This window comes from Aulostomus chinensis, chromosome 4 (genome assembly GCF_037954235.1).
Source record: "Aulostomus chinensis isolate RoL2024-O1b breed Wild chromosome 4, RoL_Achi_v1.0, whole genome shotgun sequence".
NCBI lineage: Eukaryota > Metazoa > Chordata > Actinopteri > Syngnathiformes > Aulostomidae > Aulostomus > Aulostomus chinensis.
Window position 1 is genome coordinate 242879 of NC_141323.1, and position 22368 is coordinate 265246.

A 22368-nucleotide genomic window follows, 5' to 3' on the forward strand; every position below is an offset into this window, starting at 1 on the left:
CTGCATTTGAAGAATTATGAGCTGCTCTTAAAAGTCTTAAAATAAAACAGACATAAAATTGACTTGACTTGAGTTTATGAGACAAACAGGCAATGCTACCTTGCTATCATTTTCTGTCAAACCTTAAAGCTCTTTATATTCAACAGACAACAAACAAAACAAAAAACCCCTGATCTTTGGTGGTTGGGTTTAAAAGGCAACATACTTAAATCAGGGTACATTCACATATGAATGCATACATTACAAAGTAATGTGGAATAACAGTACAGATAATTTTGTTGTCTGTAATACGTCTCCTTAAAAAAACTAATTATTTAACAGGTTTTTGAGTGTCCTCTCCATTCAAAAATCATTCTTGACCTCTAAAGCATCGGCACAGTTATACGGAAGTGTATTGCATTCACTTGGGGAAAAAAAAGCTCTGTTTTTCGTGGTATTTTTTTCCCGTTTTTTTGAGTAATTTATTTTTTTCTGTTTTTCTGAGTAATATTTTCCTGTTTTTCTGACTAATATTCCCCCCTGTTTTTCTGACAAACTTTTTCTGTTGTCGTTTTTTTTCTTCTAAATTATCGTGATACTTCGAAATCCCGCGAGAAAACCCTGCATGAGACTCCCGGTGGATGTATGGTAACCCAGACTACTGCCCCGTCTTAACTGCACACCGTGCGAATCCAATATTTTTAGCAGCCTCCTGATCGTCTCTTGGGTCACCACGTTGCCAGCCTGAATGCATTTCAAATGCATCATCTTGTATCCATGGAGCATGCCATATATGTCCAACTTATCCTGGACAAACATCGCTATGTCGAGGAGATCTGAATGAGATTTCCCTCTGAACAACCGCAAAGTCCTCAGGTGCCTGCGTAAAGTCGACAAACTAATGGTAATACCATCAATGTGACTAAAAGACAGAACTATCTCCCAGTATCTCAAACCCAGGGCAAAGTAAAACTTGATTAAACTAAACAAGCTGGCCATGTTTGCTTCCATTGAATCGAGCTCTCAATAAAAGAATGTATTCGATTGTTTCAGATGCTCTCTAAACTCGGGAAAAAAAAAGATTAGTCTGAAAAATAGAAAAGAAACTTATTCTGGAAAAAAAACTGGAAAAAAATTACCCAGAAAAACAGAAATAATTTCCCCGAAAAACAAACAAACAAACAAATTACCCAGAAAAACTGAAATAATTACCCCGATAATCAATCAAACAAAAAAATTGCCAAGAAAAACAAAAATAATAATAGGGTCTTTGCCTGAAGTACCTTGAGGCTCAGGCCCTAATTACCCCGAAAAACACACCAAAAAAAAATCACTCAGAAAAACCGGAGTTTTTTTTTCCCCCCGAGTGAATGCAATACGCTTCCGTACAGTTCGCCTCACATGGGACATTCCAACCAAACAGCCCCTCCCCTAAGTGCCTCAGTGCTTGCACTCGAGGCTCTCCGCTGTCAGGGCAGGGCGAGTTGACAGTATGGCGGCGGTGTGCTGCTGGAAGGATGCGTCTGTCGCTCGTGATGTATCCATCGTTGGTAGGACGTAAATGGAGTATTGACGGCATCCAGAGAAGAGGAATAATTGAGAGACGCCTGTCGTCGTGAACTCCAAAAATGGCCAGGCTCGCCGACTACTTTTTAGTGGTCGGTTACGACCTCAACAAGCGAGGTGGGTGCTTCGGTTAGCAAGCTCTGTTAGCTGTAGCGGCATCTCTGTAGCGGTAGGTATACAGGGGGCGGGCCGGTTAGCCACTCAAGACTCAACGTCTCGGGCTGCTGTCAGTCCCGCATTTCCCTTCAACTTTAGCACGGGGCTGTGCAGGCCTTATGGGATTAGTGTAACCTCAAGCTCGCCTGTCAGATGGTGTCCCTCATCATCAGCAGAGGAACACACATACACACTCACATACAGAAGTAAACTAAGCTGCATTGTTTAATTTCCAGCTATGTTTTCAGCTGTAGCAAAATAAGCAGTAGCACTCTGTTGTCAGTAAACTTAGGCTAACTCATCTTAGCGCTAACGTTAGCCAGGCTAATGTTAAGGAACTGTGTATTTGGTCGGCTGAGGGACCTAAGACGGATTTATTCTGCATTCAGCTTTATCTTATACAGTCGTCTCTCATATTGTGCGTCGACGAATGGCGTTGACGGTTTCAAAAGAGTAATTTTAATGCAAACGCTCGTTGAGACTCTGCTGGATAGTTCGTTTTGGCTGTAGGGTTCTGGTCAGTCAGACCAGTAGTTTCTGCCTGTAGACTGTATCTAAAGACAGATTCTTAAATTGTTGTGCTTTCCCTTGGCTTGTTTGCCGATTGTTTTCGTTTTGTCTTTTGTATGGATTAACCCAGATGGATTTGCCCCTCCCTGAGCCCCCTTGGACAGGAGCTCTGTTCTCTTGTGTTGGGACGGGTTTTGGACCGTTATCTGAGGCCCCCCTCCCTTCACCCTGAGCCATGGCCTAGATCTGAGCGTATAATGGCCCGTTTAATCATGAAATATTCAACCTCCCTATCTAATAGAAGCATGCAACTTGTAACGTGGTAGTCTCTTATGTAGAGTGGGGTTTGCTTATAATTTATTCAAGGTAGGCATATTGCAACAAGAGAAACCCTTGATTTCATCAAGCTAGACGTGAGCTGTATGTTATCTTGATGATGCTGTGCAATGTAAATCACACAAAAGGTGCAGTCTTGCATGAATTACAACTTGTAATTTTGTGAAAGGTTTAATCCAGGATGTCATAATGTGGACAATGCAAACGCTGCAGAAACTCCCCTTCCTGTTTTATTGAGGCAGAATGCAGCGAGGAGCAGAATAGGCCTGTAAAAAGCATCTGGGAACCAGACATTGAAACCTCAGTGTCTTTAATGGATCATGGCTCCCATGCCTTGTAAAACCAAACACTTATGGGTGATGATTGTTGGCTTTGCCTTGCTGTTTACACAAACTTAACTTGATGCTAAGCTTTCTGGGAGGAGGTATTTAGTTGTGCTAAACATCTCTTGCCATTGCCTGAAAGTAGTTGAGAAGTCCCTCCTTGCATCATTATTGGTTTCGTGCAACTGTATGCCAACTTAAAATTAAAGGTAGAGGAAATGATTTACATTTTTTTTTAAATTAGTGTTGAATAACTTTACATTCAGACAGCCATCACTGATAGTGTTTGGTAAGTAACATGGGTATCCCAGTCCTTCTACTCTGCAGTAAACAGAAAATGCATTTGTGGAATCTGCTGTCCTGGTTGGCTGAATGCGGGAATGGGATCCCTGAAAATTTCATTTTGTTTTACTGTAGAGTGGAAGAAGCACATTATTGACAAAAGTAATGACAACACTTTTAAATGTTGTTCAAATAAGTCAATTTTTTTTTTTTTGGCCTCATTAAGTCCAGTACTTCCTTCCAGGTCTTTGCTTGTCTTATCATCTTTTGAATTGCTTGGAGATGGGATATTGTATTAGAAATATTGAATTCCAATGCTGATACTGTATACATACATATTCATGGATCTGCAGACTTCATTCACATATTAAGTCAAGTCAGTTTTATTTATATAGTGTCAAATCACACCAAAAGTTATCTTATGACACTTTACAAGTAGAGCAGGTAGAGTACCACACTCTTTCAATGAATTTACATCCACTAATTCTCCATGAGCAAGCACATCAGGCAACAGTGGTGACAAAAAACATTCCGTTTAACAGGCAGGAACATCGAGCAGATCCAGGCTCAATGGGGACGGCCTTTTGCTTTGAATGGTTGGGGGGGGGGGGGGGGGCAGGAGAGCGGGGCAGAGATAAAGACATATCATGGAGAAAGACAGATATACAGAAGGAAAGAGAGGGACAGAGACAAGGGAAGAGACTGATGGACGGATGGGGATGTGAGCAGGTGGAGCTACGGGTGGCAGCTTGAGCCTCTTCAGGTCTGCAGCCTCCTCCAGCAGCACCTCTGATCTGGGATGCGGGGAGCCCGAAGGCTCTGGAGAAGAAGACGAGTTATTAACACAAATGAGTATGTTTTATACAGTCGTCCTCAAAATTATTCATACCCTTGCTAATTCTTGGGATTTTTTTCATTTAGTGATGAAATAAATGCATGTTTTCAAATTTGTGTTTCAGCTTTATTGACCAACAATTAAAAGAATGACAACAATATAAAATGAAAGAAAAAAATATTTCTGGGGTATTTTATTAACGGAGTCCAAAAAAATGCCATGTTCACAATTATTCATACCCTAGTCCATCATCTTTATTTAATAGTCAGTGGCATAGCCTTTATTCTTTAACTGCTTCCAGACGATTCTTGTACGTGTCCACAAGCTTCTTGCACGTCTCCTGTGGGATGTTGGCCCACTCTTCCTTGGCAAATGCCTCAAGCTGGGTCAGGTTGGTTGGTTTCCTTGCCATCACTCTGGTCCTCAAGTGATGCCACAAATTCTCAATGGGATTGAGGTCAGGACTTTGACTTGGCCATTCTAGGACATTGATGTTATTGTCCTTGAACCATTACTTCACTACCTTGGCAGTGTGTTTAGGATCATTGTCTTGTTGGTACATCCAGTTTTGGCCAAGCTGGAGTTTCACAGCAGATTCCTTGACATTTTCATCAAGTATCCTGATGTAATCCTCCTTTTTCATGGTACCTTGGACCTTGACGAGATTCCCTGTGCCACTGGAAGAGAAACATCCCCATAGCATTATGCTTCTACCACCATACTTGACAGTGGGCACAGTGTTCTTTGGTCTATAGGCTTCTCCTTTCTTCCTCCAGACATATTGAGTATCCATATGGCCAAATAACTCCAGCTTTGTCTCATCAGACCACAGGATGGTTGACCAAAAGCTGGGATCTTGCTTCAGATGACCTCTACAAAAGGCCAGGCAAGCTACCAGATGTTTTTTCCTGAGCAGCGGCGTCTTCTGAGGTTTACGTCCATGGAGACTAGGGATCAACCGATATGGATTTTTCAGGGCCAATACGATACAGATTTTTAATAACCAAGCAGAACCGATAGCCGATACGTATAACCGATATCTATTTGCAGTAAAAATGAAAATTTTCTCAGAACATTAAATGTACACTATTGTGCTTAGAACTGTAAGTCATATTACATAAGAATAAGGCACTTGGCAATTGTAAAGGCAAACAATAAAGGCTACTTTACACACGTGGGTTCTAGAGGCAACGGGAAATTTATTGATAGAAAAAACTCCACGTGTGCTCTCTGCTTGACTCATTGAAATGGCAAAAAGACGAATATTTAACATCTATTCTGTGTGATCATTGTGTAGTGACAGCATGAGCACTGCGGGAGAGGCGACTATAAACAAACAAGGACACGTTAGCGTGTGGTGTTCAATTTATATGCTATAATCGCCACGGGTGTTGTTTATTGTCAAACCAAGAGCCGCCCCATGGGCTGAGATGTGTTAGGAGATTAATTATTCCCACAAAGTAATGATAACCGTAAGGGTCTCCTATTATTATTGTGCGTCTGGCTCCAGCTCTAAAGCGTCCGGTCATGTCAATTATAATGTAGCAGTGAGTCATCATTAAATAGCCTACCCCGTGTTGAAGTTGTGAAAAGTTTAATCTCAACAGACAAACTTCAGGTTTTCCTCCCTTATGCTTGCTACAGCCTACCTATGTCATATTTTTATTTAATTAAGCAAGGGACTTCAGGTCATCTTCACTCACATCTTTTTATCTTTTCATCTTTTTTTTTTTTTGTCGTGAGCGATGCTAGTCCTATCTTGCAAAGCCGTATGCTTGATGTGACTAGACAAGTAGGTTGGTGAAATGTCGACTCTGGGCCTGCATGTTATCACTAATATTGATCAAGGCTGTGGTATTTTTAAAACTTCATCCTAAAGGGCTTTGAAACTTCGACTGACACAGCCTTACCCTTTCTGCTAGATCAGCCACCGGAGCAGTTGTCTGTTTCTCCTCTGTGTCTGTGGCACTGCATGTAGAGGCTTCAGTGTTGATTGATTGGCTGTCACTGGCTCACTTGTGCCAAGTAGCTAATCAGTGAGGGATGTGGGCGGGACATTGTTCCACAACCAAGAGAGTGATGACTTCAGGCAAAGACGGCTGCATCAGAGCCGAAGGAGCGCATTTTAAAATAATTAATAAATTTTATCGGTTATCAGTGAAAAAAAAAAACGGCCGATGCCGATGATCGCAAAAACGCAGAATATCAGCCGATACTATCGGCCAGGCCGATAATTGTCCGATCCCTAATGGAGACCTCCTCTGTGCAAAACTCGCTCAATGGTGGACCGTGACACCTTTGTCCCTGTCTGCTCAAGTGTTTGAATTAGGGCCTTGGTTGTGGTCCGTGGGTTGGTGTTGATCTCTTGGCAGATTTTCCTGGCAAGTTTGGGGGACACCTTACGCTTTCGGCCACGCCCACTGAGGTTTTTGACAGTGTTGAACCATTTGTGCTTGTTGATGATGCTCTGGACGGTTGAGACAGGGACACCATACTGCTTGGAAATGGCCTTGTAACCCTTTCCTTCCCTGTGGGTACGAACAAGACGCTGACGTAGGTCCTCACTGAGCTCCTTCTTCTTTACCATGATGACCAGAAATTGACAATGACCTGAACACTTTCCCACTATTTATAATCTTATGGAAAGATGTCTTTTTTCGCTTTAGCATTTGGCCAATAATGTTAAATAAAAGGTTTTATTCCATTGTGACATCTTGAAGGAATTATTGGACAAAGATTACCACATTTGGCACATGTTTGTTGAAATATTGTCAGGGGTATGAATAATTTTGAACTTGGCCTTTTTTGGAACTCCATCAAAAAATAACCCAGAAATGTGTATATTTTTAAATTTTGTATTGTTGTCATTCTTTCAATTGTTGGTCACATAAAGCTGAAACACAAATTTGAAAACATGCATTTATTTCATCACTAAATGAAGAAATCACAAGAATTAGCAAGGGTATGAATAATTTTGAGGACGACTGTATATGACATATAGGAGGACAGAGAGGAGGATAGAGAAGCCCAGTGCACCATGGGAGATCCCCCGGCAGTCTAAGCCTATAGCAGCATATCTAAGGGCCAGCCTAAGCACCCATAACTATAAGCTTTATCAAAAAGGAAGGTCTTATGTCTGCTCTTAAAGGTAGAGAGAGTTTCTGCATCCTGGACCGTAACTGGGAGACGGTTCCACAGGAGGGGAGCCTGATAGCTGAAGGCTCTGGCTTCCATTCTACTGTTAGAAACTCTAGGAACCATGAGTAACCCTGCATTCTGGGAGCGAAGGGTTCTAGCTGGGTAATATTAGATATTGGAATGAGTGCACAAATTCAGATTTATCAATGGGAATATTAAGTTACCTCCTATGCAGCCCTTACAAAATATACAGAGATAAACAACACGAAAACACTCTCCCAAAGCACTTTAAGTTGAGATAAACTTCCTTTGTTTGACAAACAGCCAACAGGTTACATCCAATCCTGCCTGAGTCCTCATTCATAAGCAGATAGCTGGTCTCATAGCTTTTTATTCAGCTATAATGTCAACATGTTGTCCGTTAGTTACGTGGGAAATCACTTCATTCAGGGTAGAGAAAACCTGCTCCGCAATGGTACTACTGTGTAGCTGTAGAGCCTTGTTATTACATCTGATTACTTTATAGCCTGTCGTTGTCTCTTATGTAGGGGGCCACCTGCCTTGGAGTTGTGTAATTGTCGAGGGGCTCTGTAGCTGAGCCTGACCAATATTGGATTTTTGGGCCTGAAACTGATATAGAGCAGAAAAAAATAATAGATTTCTGATATTTGCAACAGATATTGAATTTTTTTGCTGGACCAAAATACACTCTTTTCATATTCATTGTGCACTCATTTTGCACTGATAGGACTTTTAAAAATTAATTTTCAATTTCATTAGGGATGGGAATCAAAAACTGGTTGTTGTTGAGAACTCGATCCCAGTGTTTCAATTCTTTGGAATCATTTGCCAATTTTGCAAACAATTCCCTTATCAATTCCAGTGGGCACGAATAACGTCACCACGCATGTTATGTAGCACTACCCAACATGGGTGGCGACTAACCCGTAACCCTAACCCAACTAACACTGCCTGTCGTGTCAGAACCACCTCACTATTGGGTTTGTAAGGTCATGTTACTTCTAAACTAAAAAAGTTTATGCTTGTTGACCTGTTTGTTCTCCTTTTTTCCCAGTGAGAATCGATAAGATAATTGTTAAAGAACCAAATCATTAAGCAGAATCAGGAATGGAACTGGAATAGTAAAAATCTTATCAATTCCTATTTTTAATTGTCATACATGAACAATTAAAGGAAGACCAAAACAAAATAGTACAATAAACAAGGTGGTGGGACCAGCGCTCGTAGCTATTCAACTGGAAATAATATATATTGGATTGGTTTTGATGAGATCAAAAAGAAGTGTGTACTGTGTGTCTGCTTGGTTCCCACCAGTGCATTAAATGCCATGCCTGGACCCCCTGCCCCATTTGGCCAATCATAATCAGTAATTTTTATTTTCAAGTTTTAAAGAAGTTTTTAGAATCCAAACACAGTGGTCAGAGACAGGGAATTTATAGATTTGGAAAGCTCCACCTTGTTTGGTCAACACACAAGCACAGTAGGTATTTTAAGAGTTTTCTTTATCAGCTTACCTCAAACCACTACTATCACACACTAATATTACATTACAACCACGCCTAACATATTGGAATGTGTCAAGGAGGAAAAGCTAAAAAACGTGGGTCAGTTTTTTTAGCTGGAAAAATACTGCAGGGGAATGCAAGCCATCTGGTAATGACTGTGAGGAATCCACTGAGTCAACCATGTTAGCCAAGCTGCGGCTCGACAAAATACAGCCGGCTTTCACGTCATCCTTTGCAGTGTCAGAGCATCCAAGCTTTGAGCAGAAGAAAACATTGATTCAAATTAACATGGAAGCATTACTCCTCTGCCTGCTTTCTCCCATACACTTAGCATTTTTTGACATTAGAGTGCTCATGTAGGAGAGGACACATTTTCCTTTTGTTTTAAAGTGATCAGTGTTGCTCTTGTTTGATTTTTGAGTTGAGTTTCTGTAGAGTCCTAACAATTTATTACATATTAGAATTATTTCTATTATTGGATGTAAACAGCATTTCAAGGCTTGTTTTAAGATTCAGTAGCGATTGGCACTTAATATTTTTAAGTGCAAAAACTTTATTTATTTTAATTGTATCTATTATGTGGTTATTGAAAACAAATGAAGACTACATCTTTTAAGACTGATGTAGTTGATGTTTAACTCTGTTAAACAAATGTCTTAAAACATTACATAATTATGTAGTCTTATTTCAAATCCACTGTCAACTTTTAGTATTGACTTAATGTATTGCCTTATTCCGGGTTCGAGTCCCGGCTCGGGCATGGGATCTTTCTGTGTGGAGTTTGCATGTTCTCCCCGTACCTGCGTGGGTTCTCTCTGGGTACTTCGGCTTCTTCCAACCATCCAAAGACATGCAATTGGGGAGTAGGCTGATTGAATACTCTAAATTGACCATGGGTATGAATGTGAGTATGAATGGTTGTTTGTCTTTGTATGTTGGCCCTGCGATGGACTGACGACCTGTCCAGGGTGTACCCCGCCTCTCGCCAGTTGACGCTGGGATAGGCTGCAGCCCCCCCACGACCCTTAATGTAGGAATAAGTGGAAGACAATGAATGAATGGTATTGCCTTATAGAATCATACATCTTCTAAATTGTCATCTCTGAAACTCCATTTGTGAATCTATTGTGTTTCATACGCTGCCATCAGTTGGTTGCTGGCCCGTGCTGGGGCCCTGTTAGAAAACGACACAAGGCTGCCATCCACATTTAACAACTTTTCTGGGCAAAACCCTGAACTGTATCAGCGTATGAGATTGGTATCGGCAGACAGTCAACATTAAAAGTTTGGAATCACTTCAGGATAATTAAAAAAAAAAAAAAACTTGATCAGGATAATGAATAACAATCATAATATTGTAACAATAAAGAAATATCAAAGAAAAAAATTGCTCTGGTATAGAAATAATTTCAGTATTTGTAGTGTGTATTTTTAATGGTTGGAACTGGAAAAATGAATCAGATAGGAATTGAACAAATGTGAACTGGTAAATCTCTGTAATTAATCTCGTTCTCCACTTATCAAATCCCAGAAGGAGGTGCGGAGGAAGTAATTTTTGTGTGTGTATTTCTTTGAAATCTTTTTTTATCACCAATCAGTAATTTGTAAGTAATGTAAGTCCATTGTAGGTTGTGAAAATATGTGATAATTTTTGTTTGTTTAGGTTTAATTTTCCAACAGTGCTTCTGTTGACATTAAATAACTGTAAATAGCTGCAAACTAAGAATAAGCTGCCCTTGATCTCAAGAATACCAGGATTTTTGCAACACAGTGGAGTTTCCTCGTGTGTGTGTGTGTGTGTGTGTGTGTGTGTGTGTGTGTGTGTGTGTGTGTTTATGTGTGTGTTTATATGTGGTTGCTGGTTGTCTCTCAGTACAGTCAGTGGAATGTTTTGCAAGCGTAGGCAATATCAGGTTGTCAGGAGTGACTTCATTGCTGTTCATCTGCTTCTCAGGGTGTTACCACCCCCAGCAGAGGGCTTGTGGGTTTGATCCCATTAACCTACTGGCAGTACTCGCATGGTTTTAAGGCTTTTTTTGTTTGTTTGATGAACCTTCCATTCATTTTGTTCATTTATTGAAAAGCTGTCATTCGTCCTACAGTGTGGTAAACCTTGGTTCTCAGTTACAATGTCCATACATCTTACTAAGAGCCAAGATGGTTACCACTGAGTGAGACAGGGTACATAATTGAGTTGGGTGTGGCCCAAATTGTAAGGGTCTCTTGAGAAACCCCACTATATCTCAAATGTGTTTTGATTGCAGTTTCTCTTCTGTACTGAGGACCCCACTGCTAATTGGACACACAGTGTAAAGCCCAAACAGGAAATGGGAGTAAACCTGAGGAAGAATAGTGTTTAATGGGACAATAAGGTCCACTGAATTTGAGTCTCTTCAAAATTAAATTTTGCAATTGGCTGACCTGGTGGCAGGTGATCTAATCAAGACAGGTTTCATTGCCATGAATCATCATAAATATATTCTGATTGATACGTGTCATAAACATGTTAAACAATGTTAGCTTTGAAGATTCACTTATGCTATAACTGACTCAGGGACTGATCCAAGGTCTCTTGCACTTGCATATTGCTCTGACAGTCACTGCACTGTCCAGAACTTCTGTGACTGTTTCTTATCATGCGAAGAGGAAGGGGGTGACTCTGAAGCTGGATCACTACACTGCACGACCTCATGAAGCTGCACTTTTCATCCCTCAGCATCTGAAACAAGTGCATAATATGTGGATTAATAGAACAGTGATATGTTGCAGTGGGGACTATACATTTTCAGGGATAGTGGCCAATGCCTCAATTTTTATAAGTACAATGGAATTTGAAGGGGTTGTTACTGTCTCGTGACTTTTGAAAGTGGAGGTTGTGTAGATTGAGGCAAGGCAGGCAAGGCAATTTTATTTGTATAGCCCGTTTTCACAAAAAGTTTGTCTCAAAGGGCTTCACATGGCATCATAAGAACATCCTCTGCCCTTAGACCCTCACATCGACTGAGGAAAAACTCCATAGAAAATCCTTTTAACAGGGAAAAATCTGAGAAACCTCGGGGTGAGCAACAGAGGAGGGATCCCTCACCCAGGACGGACAGACGTGCAATAGATGTTGTTACAGACAAGAAAACTGTTTAGAATACAAAATGTGGGAAACATGGAAATGTTAATAACAGTTGAAGAAGGAAGCTTCTGGAAGGGGAGGCAGGGAGAGCAAGCCAGCTTGATGGGGGACTGGATGGCAGACTGGTTCATGGAAGGGGAGCATGGGCCGGTGTAATAGTAGGGGATAAAAGGGGGGGGGGGGTGATGCAGGCGGCGGATGGAGCTCTGGTGGATCTGTGGAAACACAGAGAGACTGTGAGACACCAAGGCCAAACTACAAAGTGCAACAAGTAATGGTAATGACAGTTCCAAAAATGTGCGGGGAGGACAGGAGGAGAGAGGGGGAGAGGAGAGGAGGGGAGGGCTCCATGTAACCTGATGTGTCCCCCAGCAGTCGAAGCCCATAGCAGCATAGCTATCAATGGTTCAGAGCCACCTGAACCAGTCCTAACTGAAGGCTCCGTCATAAAGGAAAGTCTTAAGCCTGGACTTAAACGTAGTTAGAGTGTCTGCCTTTCTGACCCATGGAGAGAGCTGGTTCCACAGTAGAGGAGCCCTGTAACTCAAGGCTCTACCTCCCAGTCTGTTTTTAGAGAAACTGGGAATCACTAAAAGATAGTAAGAGCTTCTAGCATTACAAAGTTCTTTTTTAGATATTAATAAACTATCCTTCCAGGCTTGGCGGACTTCCTCATGCTGGCTGGAATGTGTCTTCCTTTCCAGTTGTCTGGTCTTCTGTTTTAAGGCACGCAGCTCTGGGCTGTACCATGTAGAGCTGGGTATCATCACTGACCTCCCGATATGATGCAATTTCGATACACTAGGTCCCAAGTCGATACGATTTCCGATACGATTCGATACAATATATGATACGATAATTTAGTTACAATACCAATTTTTCTTTGGTAATGGAAGAGATTCTCAAAGGACCAATGCTGTAAATTCAATTGTAAAAGTAACCCTCTAACCTGCTGCATAATTAAATATTAATATTTACATTGAGAACTGACCATTAAACAATAGTTATACAACATCATGCACTTGTTATTTAAATATTTTACCATCATTCAAAACAGAAGGGCAACTTAGACTTCCACAAACCGTCAGCAGCTCAGCAAGATGACTTGCGGTGTGGCGAGCTTCAATCGTCCGTGTTTGTAAAACGTGGGACATGAGGGACCAGTGACTATCAGTGTAATGAGAGGTGATTGTCAAGTAGGAATCCGTAGCTCTGCTTGTTCAGCTGTAGCAAGTGATGGCAACTCTCTGCCGATTTCATTGCAGTTGCGACATTGTTTTTAACATCTCTGTACATCTTTGAGATTGTGACTTGATTCAGATGTTTCCGTGTCAGTAGCACATACCGTGGTTCCAGTGTCTGGACGAGGTGTCTGAAGCCTACATTTTCTACCACACAGTATGGTCTGAGATCCTTGCAGATAAAAATTGTCAGTGCCGAAGTGATGTTCTCTGCACATGGAGGCGCAGATGGAAACTTTGTCCCAAATGCTTTCTCCAGTGAGGGTTGTTGCAGTGACTTGTAGCTTCCTGGTTGCTGAGTGTACTCTTGGTGATGCCTAGTCAAATGGCTCCAGAGATTAGTTGTGTTTCCGTTGTACTTTACTTTGCACATTTTGCACACAGCATTATTTTTGTCAAGTTGGGCACAGTTTTCTTGCTTCTTAAAGCCGAAGTGCTGCCAGACGTCGGCTCTTAAATTTGCTGGAGATTAAAGTTGCGCTTCCGCCATCTTGTTGTTCTCTGATCGGAGGCACATGGCCTGGATCTCGTGAGATCTGAGAATCTGACTGCAGTAACGTTGCACAAAGTACTAAATCACGCGAGACTAAAGGGGCAAACAAAAACAAAAAAATAAACGGGTAAAATCTAATGCATTTTAAAAGATCGATACTGGGATTTATGTATCGATAATCTTTCCTACAAATGTATAACTGCCCAGTATATTACTACAAGATGTGGCAGCAAGTTCTGCTGGAATAAGCTCCTTAAATCTACTGAAGTGGGATTTTTTCCCAGGTATGATATAATTTGTTAAGGTAAATTCAAATGTAATTCAGGAGTGATCAGCCAAGACGGGGTTTTGAGGAAGGAGTGTGATGAGGTCAGCTTCTATTCCCTAAGTGAGTACTAAATCAAGGATGTGATTAAAAGTGTGAGTGGGTTTGTTTACCCTCTGACAGAAGCCAACTGAATCAAGAAGCAACTTAAACGCAGTGGCCAGAGAATCATCATCAACGTCCACATGGATGTTAAAGTCACCCACTATAATGACTTTGTCTGAATTCAATGCCAAGTTAGACAGAAAGTCAGGGAATTCTTCTAAGAACTCAGAATAAGGTGTAGGAGGGGAAAAGGGGAGGGGGGGGACGTTGTTTGGACGTCAAAATTTTTTTCGTGGCGGAACCAAAGCGCGCTTTAAACCTCTTTCATAGCAACTGTTGTCAGGTCTGTTTTGAAAATGGAGAGATTTTTGACAGGGATGAAACACATTTTATTTCATTTTTTCTCGTTCTGAAAAACTAAAGAAATGTTTGTAATTTTAAATAGGTCAATAAAGTTAAACATGGCCTATTTTGTCAAAAAATTTGGCGTGGGGGGGAATGAAAATTTTTCTTCCTCCAAAGGGGGGAATGACAGAAAAAGTTTGAGAACCACTGATTTAAACTAACATACTCATCTTGCTGCACCCAGGTTTCAGTAAGTGCTAATACACCAATCTTATAATTAGTAATTAAATCGTTCACAAGGAGAGACTTGGATGGGAGAGATCGAATATTAAGCAAACCACATTTAATAGTTGTATTGGGTTGATTTGCTGGAGCAGTGGTTTTAATTTTAACTTAGTTGCTATAAATTACTCCTCCAGATTTCGGTGTAGGCTTATATAGCCTCGGGGCAGACACACTTTCTATAGGCTGGGTGGGTGACAACACGAAGGAACCAGCAGAGGGGCGTGTTAAACTGCAGCTCTGCCTGCTGGTCTAAACTCTGGGTGCTTGTCAGGGATTAGTCTGGCTAATAAATTGGCCTATGCTCCTCGATAAGAGAGATGCACCATCCAAAGTAGGATGGACGCCATCTCTCCGAATCAGACCAGGCTTTCCCCAGAAGGAGCTCCAATTGTCTATATAAGCCACGTTGTTATCTAAGAACCACCTAGACATCCAGCGATGGAATGAACGCATCCGGCTAAACATGTGGTCACTCGCTAAATTGGGCAGGGGGCCAGAGAAAACTACGGAGTCCGACATTGTTTTAGCGTTGTTTTAGCGTTGTTGCACACCGAAGCCATGTTAACTTTAGTTAATTCCGACTGGTGAAGCGGGGTGTCATTAGCGCCGACATATATTACAATCTTACTATATTTAACTTTATGTTTTGCCAGCAGCTTTAGATTAGCCTCAATATCGCCCGCTCTGGCCCCTGGAATGCACTTAATGCTTGCTGGAGTCTCTACCTTCACGTTGCGGAGAACAGAGCGGCCAATGACTAATGTCGACTTCACAGCGGGGCTGCGATCAACAGAGCTGACATGTAGAGTTTTACTCTCAGCGTGTGTGTCGATGAGTGGGGAAAAGAGGTCGGAAACATGAAGGGGTTGGTGGGCAAACACGGGCTTGCTGTGTCTAGGTTTCCCTCGTGATGTCACCTAGCGGGAGTGGCTAGTTCCCGGCTGCTCGGGAGCTGCGGGGGAGCTAGGCTGCTAGCGGTGGCTAGGCTAGGTGGCGCCGCACCCGCTAAGGTGGACTGAGATGCTCCTGAAGTTAAGGGACTCGTGCTAGCTTCCATGGTGCGGAGCCGGGTCTCTAACTCACTAAGCCTCGCCTCCAGGACTACAAACAAACTACACTTATTACACGTACCATTAACACTAAAGGAAGCAGAGGAGTAACTAAACATCTGGCACATGGAGCAGGAGAGGGAGGGAGAGGTAGAGGTGGGGCGGAAAGTGAGAGAGCAGCCATAGCTTGTGTGCTAAGGTGATACCATAATTTACACATACATGTGGCAACACAGTGAAAAAGTTCTGACTGAAATGTTTTAATTTGATTTGAAGCACTGTGGAGGACAAATGAAGACTGCATAGCACCTTCAACATCATTAAGGATGTGCTGGTGGAACCCCTGCAGCTTTTTTATTCTGAGCACTGGCATCAGAGGCCCTGTGCTCACCTGGTATTAAAATCCATCTGATCAGTCTAATCATAACTGGTCAGCCTTAATGTCAGGTGTCACACCTTTAATGTGTCCTGAGACCCTATCACTGAAACCTCATTCGAAGGTGGCCAGTGTCACAGGTAGGGGTGTGTATTGGCAAGTATCTGGTGATACAATACGTATCACCATACAAGGGCAATGATACGATATATTGCAATACTGTAGGAACAACGATATATTGAGTTTCTTTGAAAGAATTGTTGGAAATCTGTCATACCACACACAATGCTGTTACATTCTTAATATCCATCGTCATCTTCCGCTTATTCCTTACAAGTAAGGGTCGCGGGGGGGCTGGAGCCTATCCCAGCATCTACGGGCGAGAGGCGGGGTACACCCTGGACAGGTCGCCAGTCCATCGCAGGGCCATTCACACTCACATTCACACCTACGGTCAATTTAGAGAACCCAATCAGCCTAGTCCCCAATTGCATGTTTTTGGATGGTGGGAAGAAGCCGGAGCACCCGGAGAGAACCCACGCAGACACGGGGAGAACATGCAAACTCCACACAGAAAGATCCCATGCCCGAGCTGGGACTCGAACCCGGAACCTTCTTGCTGTGAGGCCACAGTGCTAACCACTGCACCACCGTGCAGCCCCTATGCTTAATATCAGTTTACTGAATTCAAACAGAGGAATCTAAATTTGTATTTCACAAGAGAAGAAATACAAGCATTTGTAGGATTTTTTGGATAAACAAATGAAAAAAATAAGTTAACAGATTACTTGACTCTGTTAAAACGTTATCCCTCAACTGTAATAAGCAGGTTCAATTTTCTGAAGTTGAAAAAGAAAATGCATTGTCACTGCAACATCTGCTCTCTATGTGCAGGCTGAAGAAATTAGCTGCCCTTCAGTAAAAGTCTCAAATACTTGTAAATATATGCAGTCCCTGTATAATCTAACATAATACTTTTTCTGCAATATCAACAGTCATTAGCTTAACATGTATGTAAACAACATTACATTATGGCTGCAGATATTTTAATATATCTGCTTTGAGGTTCACAACCAGCGAGTGGAGCTTTTAATTTCAGAGTTGTTGTCAAAAGAAAATATGGTCTCTATACCTTCAAACATCATAACACTTTTTCTGGCTGTTACCACAAAGAAAATAGCATATACCCTCTCTATAATCAAATATGAAAGTGCTTGTAGGATTCTTAAAATATTAACAAAAAAATGTAAACTGTTATTTACAAAAGAAAGTACAAAGCCCTGCGACATCCACTTTTTCAGTGTAATCTAAATAAACGAATTTACCCATCTGCCTAAAAAAATAAAAGCTTGCAGGATTCAAGAAAATTAAATATGGTAATCAGTCTCAGTTACTGGATTTTACATGTTCCAGTTTATATCTCAGTGCTTATTTTTCAATCTCAAGGTTTTTGTGGAGGAATGCAAGCTGGTTCACATGCCCAGCTTTCAGGATGCTTCTCTGTGCATTCACAATGTCTCCTGTAGAAGAGAAAACTCTCTCAGCAGAGACGCTTGTTCCAAGAATACACAGGAAACATTTTGCTACTCTGAATAGCTGAGGGTACGCCTGTTTGTGGTCCCTCCACCAACTCAGAGGATTTCCTGTGAGAGGCAAAGGGGGTCTCATCTTTAAAACTCTTTATCTCCTCTGCGGCAGCATCATTTGCTGATTTTGGTGCTGTATTGTCACCACCAGTGGCATATGTTGCACAAAGCCAGTCTGCCAATGCACATGGCTGAGGGATGGAAGCAGGGCTGTCCTCAATTGGTGAATGATCAGCTTCCTCTGGGACATTCTCCCCTTGTTTGTCAGTGTCCTCTTGAAAAACATGAAATCCAACTATTATTAATGTCACCGAAAAGCCAAAATTCAGATCCTAGATTCATCCTATTCCATACACATATTTGTATTAAATACATAATAATCCAAGTGCAACTTAACCATATGTCATTAATATCCTTCATTTACTCAGATTTGCACTTAGTTATAACTGTAGTGTATTTTTTCCAATTGCAATATATTAATTTATTTACTTAAATTCCGTTGCTTCTTTATCACAGCCACCACAGTGTTGGTCAGTCTGGGGTAGATATCACTAGGGGTGGGCGATATGACCTAAAATTAATATCACGGTATTTTTCATTTTTTGAACGGTGACGGTATCATATCACAGTATTAACTTTTTTTTGGTACATTTTAGGAGGAGCAGCCTGTCCTGTGTGCCTTCATGTGAATAAAGTTAATATTTCTATAATATAATAAGTAAATGGAAGGTAGCCTTTTCAAAAAGAGACATGGGAGAGTATTATGCATTCTCAACATATTTATTTTGCAAAAAACCTAACAATCATTCTTAACAGTGTGCAACTAAACAAAAATTTGTGTATTGTAGTATAATAACACAAGAACAGTATAATAATGTGTTCTTTTCACAAAAACGAACTCTCTCTTCATCCAAACTCTGATGAAACAAGACATTCAAGTTCTTTGCCAGGAACACCAGCTTATCAACATTTTCTGGCTTCAGTGATGCCCTGGAGCTTGTTACAATATTGCCCCCTGTGCTGAATGCACGCTCGGAGGGTGAGCTTGTGGCCGGGATGCATAAGTATTTTTTTGCCAGGCGGCTAATGGGGGGGAAGTGGGAACATTGGAGACGCCACCACTCCAGTGGATCAGAGTCACTGTCGGCCGTCACCATCAGCAGGTAGCTATCGAACTCCACATCAATGCCCTGCTGCCTTGGTGGTGCACTCCTACACTTTTTAAAGAAACTGCCCAGGCTGTTCTTGGGCTTTTTCAGTTGTGCAGGAGCAGTGCTAGTTTCCCTCTTGCTTTGGTCCTCTGTGGAAGAGGCATCTGTGGCTGTCTTATCTACCAGAGCTTTGGTTTCTGTAGCTACTCTGCTCCTCACTTCCTCCAACTTTTCAGGTGACATGTAGGTGGTCTTGAACCGTGGGTTCAGGAATGTTGACATGGTGAGCAGCTCGTCAGTGGCAGGATCTTCATATTTTGCATTCAAATAATCCAGGACCCTCTTCTTGATGTCCTCGCAGAGTCCTGCTTTGTCTTCTTCTGGCTTCAAAATGTCTGAATTGAGTAGATGGAGGACTGGCTTAACATAGGAGACACTAACATACTCCTCTCCTGACAGGGCATCTGTAAAATCTTGCAGAGGCTTCAGTGCTTTGGTTATGGCCTCAAACACCTCAATGTCTTGCCAGGTGGGTAGAAGGTGACGTGACTTTTGGTCTGCTGCCAGGACTTGAGTGATGGCCTTCTCCTGCTCCAGCACCCTTTCCATCATTTTGACACGAGACCCCCACCTTGTTGGGGATTCTGTGACCAGCTTGTGGGGGGGCAGGTTCAGCTCTATCTGTGCAATAGTCAGGGCCTTCTTCTTTTTCCAGCTGTAGGAAAATGTACTGACCACTTTTTTGCACATACCTGTGGCCCGTGCAACTCGAGCATCATGTTGGACACTCCTCTCTGGGAAATAAGGGAATGAATAAAGATATTAGCATTAAGTGTAAAAGTAGGTTATCATAGTTGGAAAAACTTAATAAACCATTAACTGTCGAGCAGCATAAGTATTTATTGTATGGACACACTGAATATTAGGCTATTACAAATCTAATAGGCCTACATATTGTATGTATGTTGGTCTATATTTTTTACATTCCTCCACAAATAGTACAGCCTTTTCATTTTAAACAGACATATAGTACATATTATTAAATAATATTTTTCATATAATCTCATGTTGATGTTTTTTTTTTTTCTTTTACTTTCTGACCTGGTCCCCAGAGGAATCACGGCTAAATAATACTAACAATGATAAATACAATACTAATGTGGTGCTCTTACATTTGTTTTTGTTTTCTTTTTTAAAATACAAACAGAAAAGGACTTGACAAATTTTCTGTATATGAAATGTTAAGTTTAGATAGTCTAACTTACCAATAGCGTTGTGCAGTCTGTGTCCAAAACATGCGAGTCTCGTCCATGTATTTATTTCCAGAGCGCGCACCATATTTGCACCACTGTCCGTTGTCATGCACACCAGACGTGCTTCATCCAAGCCCCAGGCAGAAAGTGCATCCTTCAGTCCTAAGGCAATTATTGCTCCGGTGTGGTCTTCGGGGAAGAAGGCGGTCTGTAGGCATCTGCTGCGCAACTTCCAGTCATCGTCGATGAAGTGGATTGTGAGGCTAATGTATGGCTCAGTCGTCCGGCTGGACCATAAATCCATTGTGGCCGAGTAGGCTTCAAGGTAGTGAATTTCGCTCATTACCCTGTCCCGTACCTCCGTGTACAGCTCTGGTAGACACTTCTGGCTAAAAAATTTACGACCAGGCAGCTTGTATCTTGAGTCCAGAGTGTGAACCACATGTCTGAAGCCATCTCTCTCTATGGTTTGAATGGGCACCATGTCCTTTGCGATATAGAGTGTAATTGCCCTAGTTACATCTTTCCATTTCTTACTACTCTAATCGTAAGGGGTCGCAGCAGTAAACGATGCCTGCAGTGACAGCTGTTTAGTCTTGGGACGTGCTCCGCTGGTGCTGCTGGTCCCACTTGCGCTCGCTTTAGCTCGGGTTGCCTCTTCATATTCATGGGCGTGCATGTTTTTTAAATGATGGAACAGGTTGCTTGTGTTTCCACCTTTTGCTGTCACAACACGGCAGCAAACTTTGCATATTATCGATGTTTGCTCCGTGTCGGATAATTTAAAACCGAACCAGTTCCAGATAACGGAGGTGCCTCCTCTTTTTGGAACGAGAGTTTCCTCTCCAGCGGCCTTGGTCTCCATTCCACTCATTTCTTTTCAGATAATAGGCCCGATATTTCTTTACAATGTTTCGTTGGTCGTTTCCTTATTGATTACCCAGGTTAAGTGCTCGTTACTCTAATTGAATGGCCACTCCCCTTTTACCGCATACAAAGCTGATATGAATATGTTTTACTTTTTTATTTCCAACAAGATAGGCCTATAGTATTCCAATCAGTGAAGAAAATTTAGAGCCTAATTTAGAATTAGGCTGTTATTGATGTAAATGCAGCCGTTCAAGGCGCACAATTGATTTACCACGGTATTGACGGTATTGCAAAATCCATGTTGTGGCGCAATGCCACACCGGTGATGACTATGACACCGGTGTACCGCCCACCCCTAGATCTCACTGGCCTCTGCTTCAGACAGGAAGCACAAATCCTTAAACCTGGGAGCAACAGCTGATGCCATGTACAGCATCTCCCTCTCATTTTGTCTCTTTCCCAGATCTTGTGCTATAGCAGTCTTGATGTCCTTTGTTTTCTTCTGCACCCATTGCAAACTTGGCATGAAGAGGAGCAATGAGGGACAGTGTTGGCATGCTTTCCTGTGACATGACCAGGGTGGCACCCTTCATGGGTTTGAGTGCCCTGAGCACTTCTTCTGCCCACTTGATATTAGACTCACTTAATGTGAAGATCTCCTGACCTCTGCTGAAACCAGAGCTGTGTAGATTGCTAGTTGCTGTTCAAAAAATGGTTCTATCATCTCATAAGAGCTGTTCCATCTTGTAATAATGTCTGTGATCAACCTATGACTTGGCAGCTGGAGTAGGCACTGTTTTTGCTTTAAGTGTTCACTGGCTAGTGTGCTGCACCTAAAAAAGGCTGTTACACATCTGACCCTGCCGAGAAGTCGCACCACTGACTGTAATTTCAGTGCTCTCTGTGACGCCAGATTGAGGCTGTGTGCAAAACACTGTATGTGCATCAAGCCTGCGAGTCTCGCTGTGACAGTCATATTTAATGCATTATCTGTAACAACAACAGGATCTTTCCCATCAAATCCCCTTTCAGTCACAGCCTCATTCAGTAACGCTGCTATGTGTTCCCCCTTGTGACTATCATGCATGGCTTTGGGCTTGAGGTTCCACTGGTCATCTATGTGATGTGCTGTAAGAGTTACATACGATTCAGTGGCCCTCGAAGTCCAAGCGTTGCGTGTCAAAGTGACTCTCTGCTGAGCTGAGGGAGTCCAGCACTTTCACTTTGACTTCTCTGTACAACTTCTGAGAGCGGTGTCTGTGAGGTGTTGTCGGGAAGGGATGTTGTAACGGGGTTCCAGTGTTGTCGTCATATTACGGAATCCCTTATTCTCCACAACACTTTGAGGGCGCATGTCTTTACAAATAAAAGAAAATACTGACAGTGTTAAAAGTTAACTTCTTGAATAGTTCGTTGAGCAGGATCCACTCATTTCACTTTAGCCTGTAATGCTACATTGTCATGGTGTCTCGCAACATGTGATCATAAATTTGTAGTATATCCAAGTACTTGACTCTGGCGTTGCAGAGTTTACAGACCGCATAACTCTTATCGAAGTTGCAACTGCCTTCCTT

The 22368-nt window shown here is 42.0% G+C and overlaps 2 protein-coding genes across 6 annotated transcripts in view; one reads left to right on the top strand and one right to left on the bottom strand.

Moving 5' to 3' along the window:
• The first annotated feature begins 1423 nt into the window (after positions 1-1423).
• Positions 1424-22368, top strand: part of sbf1 (SET binding factor 1) — a 116710-nt gene continuing 95765 nt past the window's right edge. For 4 of the 5 annotated variants that reach the window (XM_086200936.1, XM_086200937.1, XM_086200938.1 and 1 more), the window contains exon 1: positions 1425-1662. In XM_086200936.1, coding sequence (XP_086057062.1) covers positions 1608-1662 — 55 coding nt within the window. In that variant the 5' untranslated portion in view covers positions 1425-1607. Of the gene's footprint in view, positions 1663-22368 lie in introns of all 5 variants that reach the window. The other variant, XM_086200935.1, reaches the window with a different exon arrangement.
• LOC147262232 (E3 SUMO-protein ligase ZBED1-like) lies at positions 6233-20408 on the bottom strand. Its single transcript, XM_086202354.1, has 3 exons — positions 19937-20408; positions 18640-19465; positions 6233-6515 (listed from the first exon to the last, which is right to left on the bottom strand). The coding sequence occupies exons 1-3, from the start codon at positions 20406-20408 to the stop codon at positions 6233-6235; spliced, it is 1581 nt and encodes a 526-aa protein (XP_086058480.1).

Excerpts from the sequence above, each read along its gene's own strand:
- LOC147262232 (XM_086202354.1), bottom strand. The coding sequence starts at position 20,408 with ATGGTGCCCATTCAAACCATAGAGAGAGATGGCTTCAGACATGTGGTT. Across the intron at positions 19,466-19,936 it reads CAGACTGCACAACGCTATTG|AGAGGAGTGTCCAACATGAT; the intron begins GTAAGTTAGACT and ends CTTATTTCCCAG. Across the intron at positions 6,516-18,639 it reads GACTCTGATCCACTGGAGTG|GGAAGGAAAGGGTTACAAGG; the intron begins GTGGCGTCTCCA and ends TCGTACCCACAG.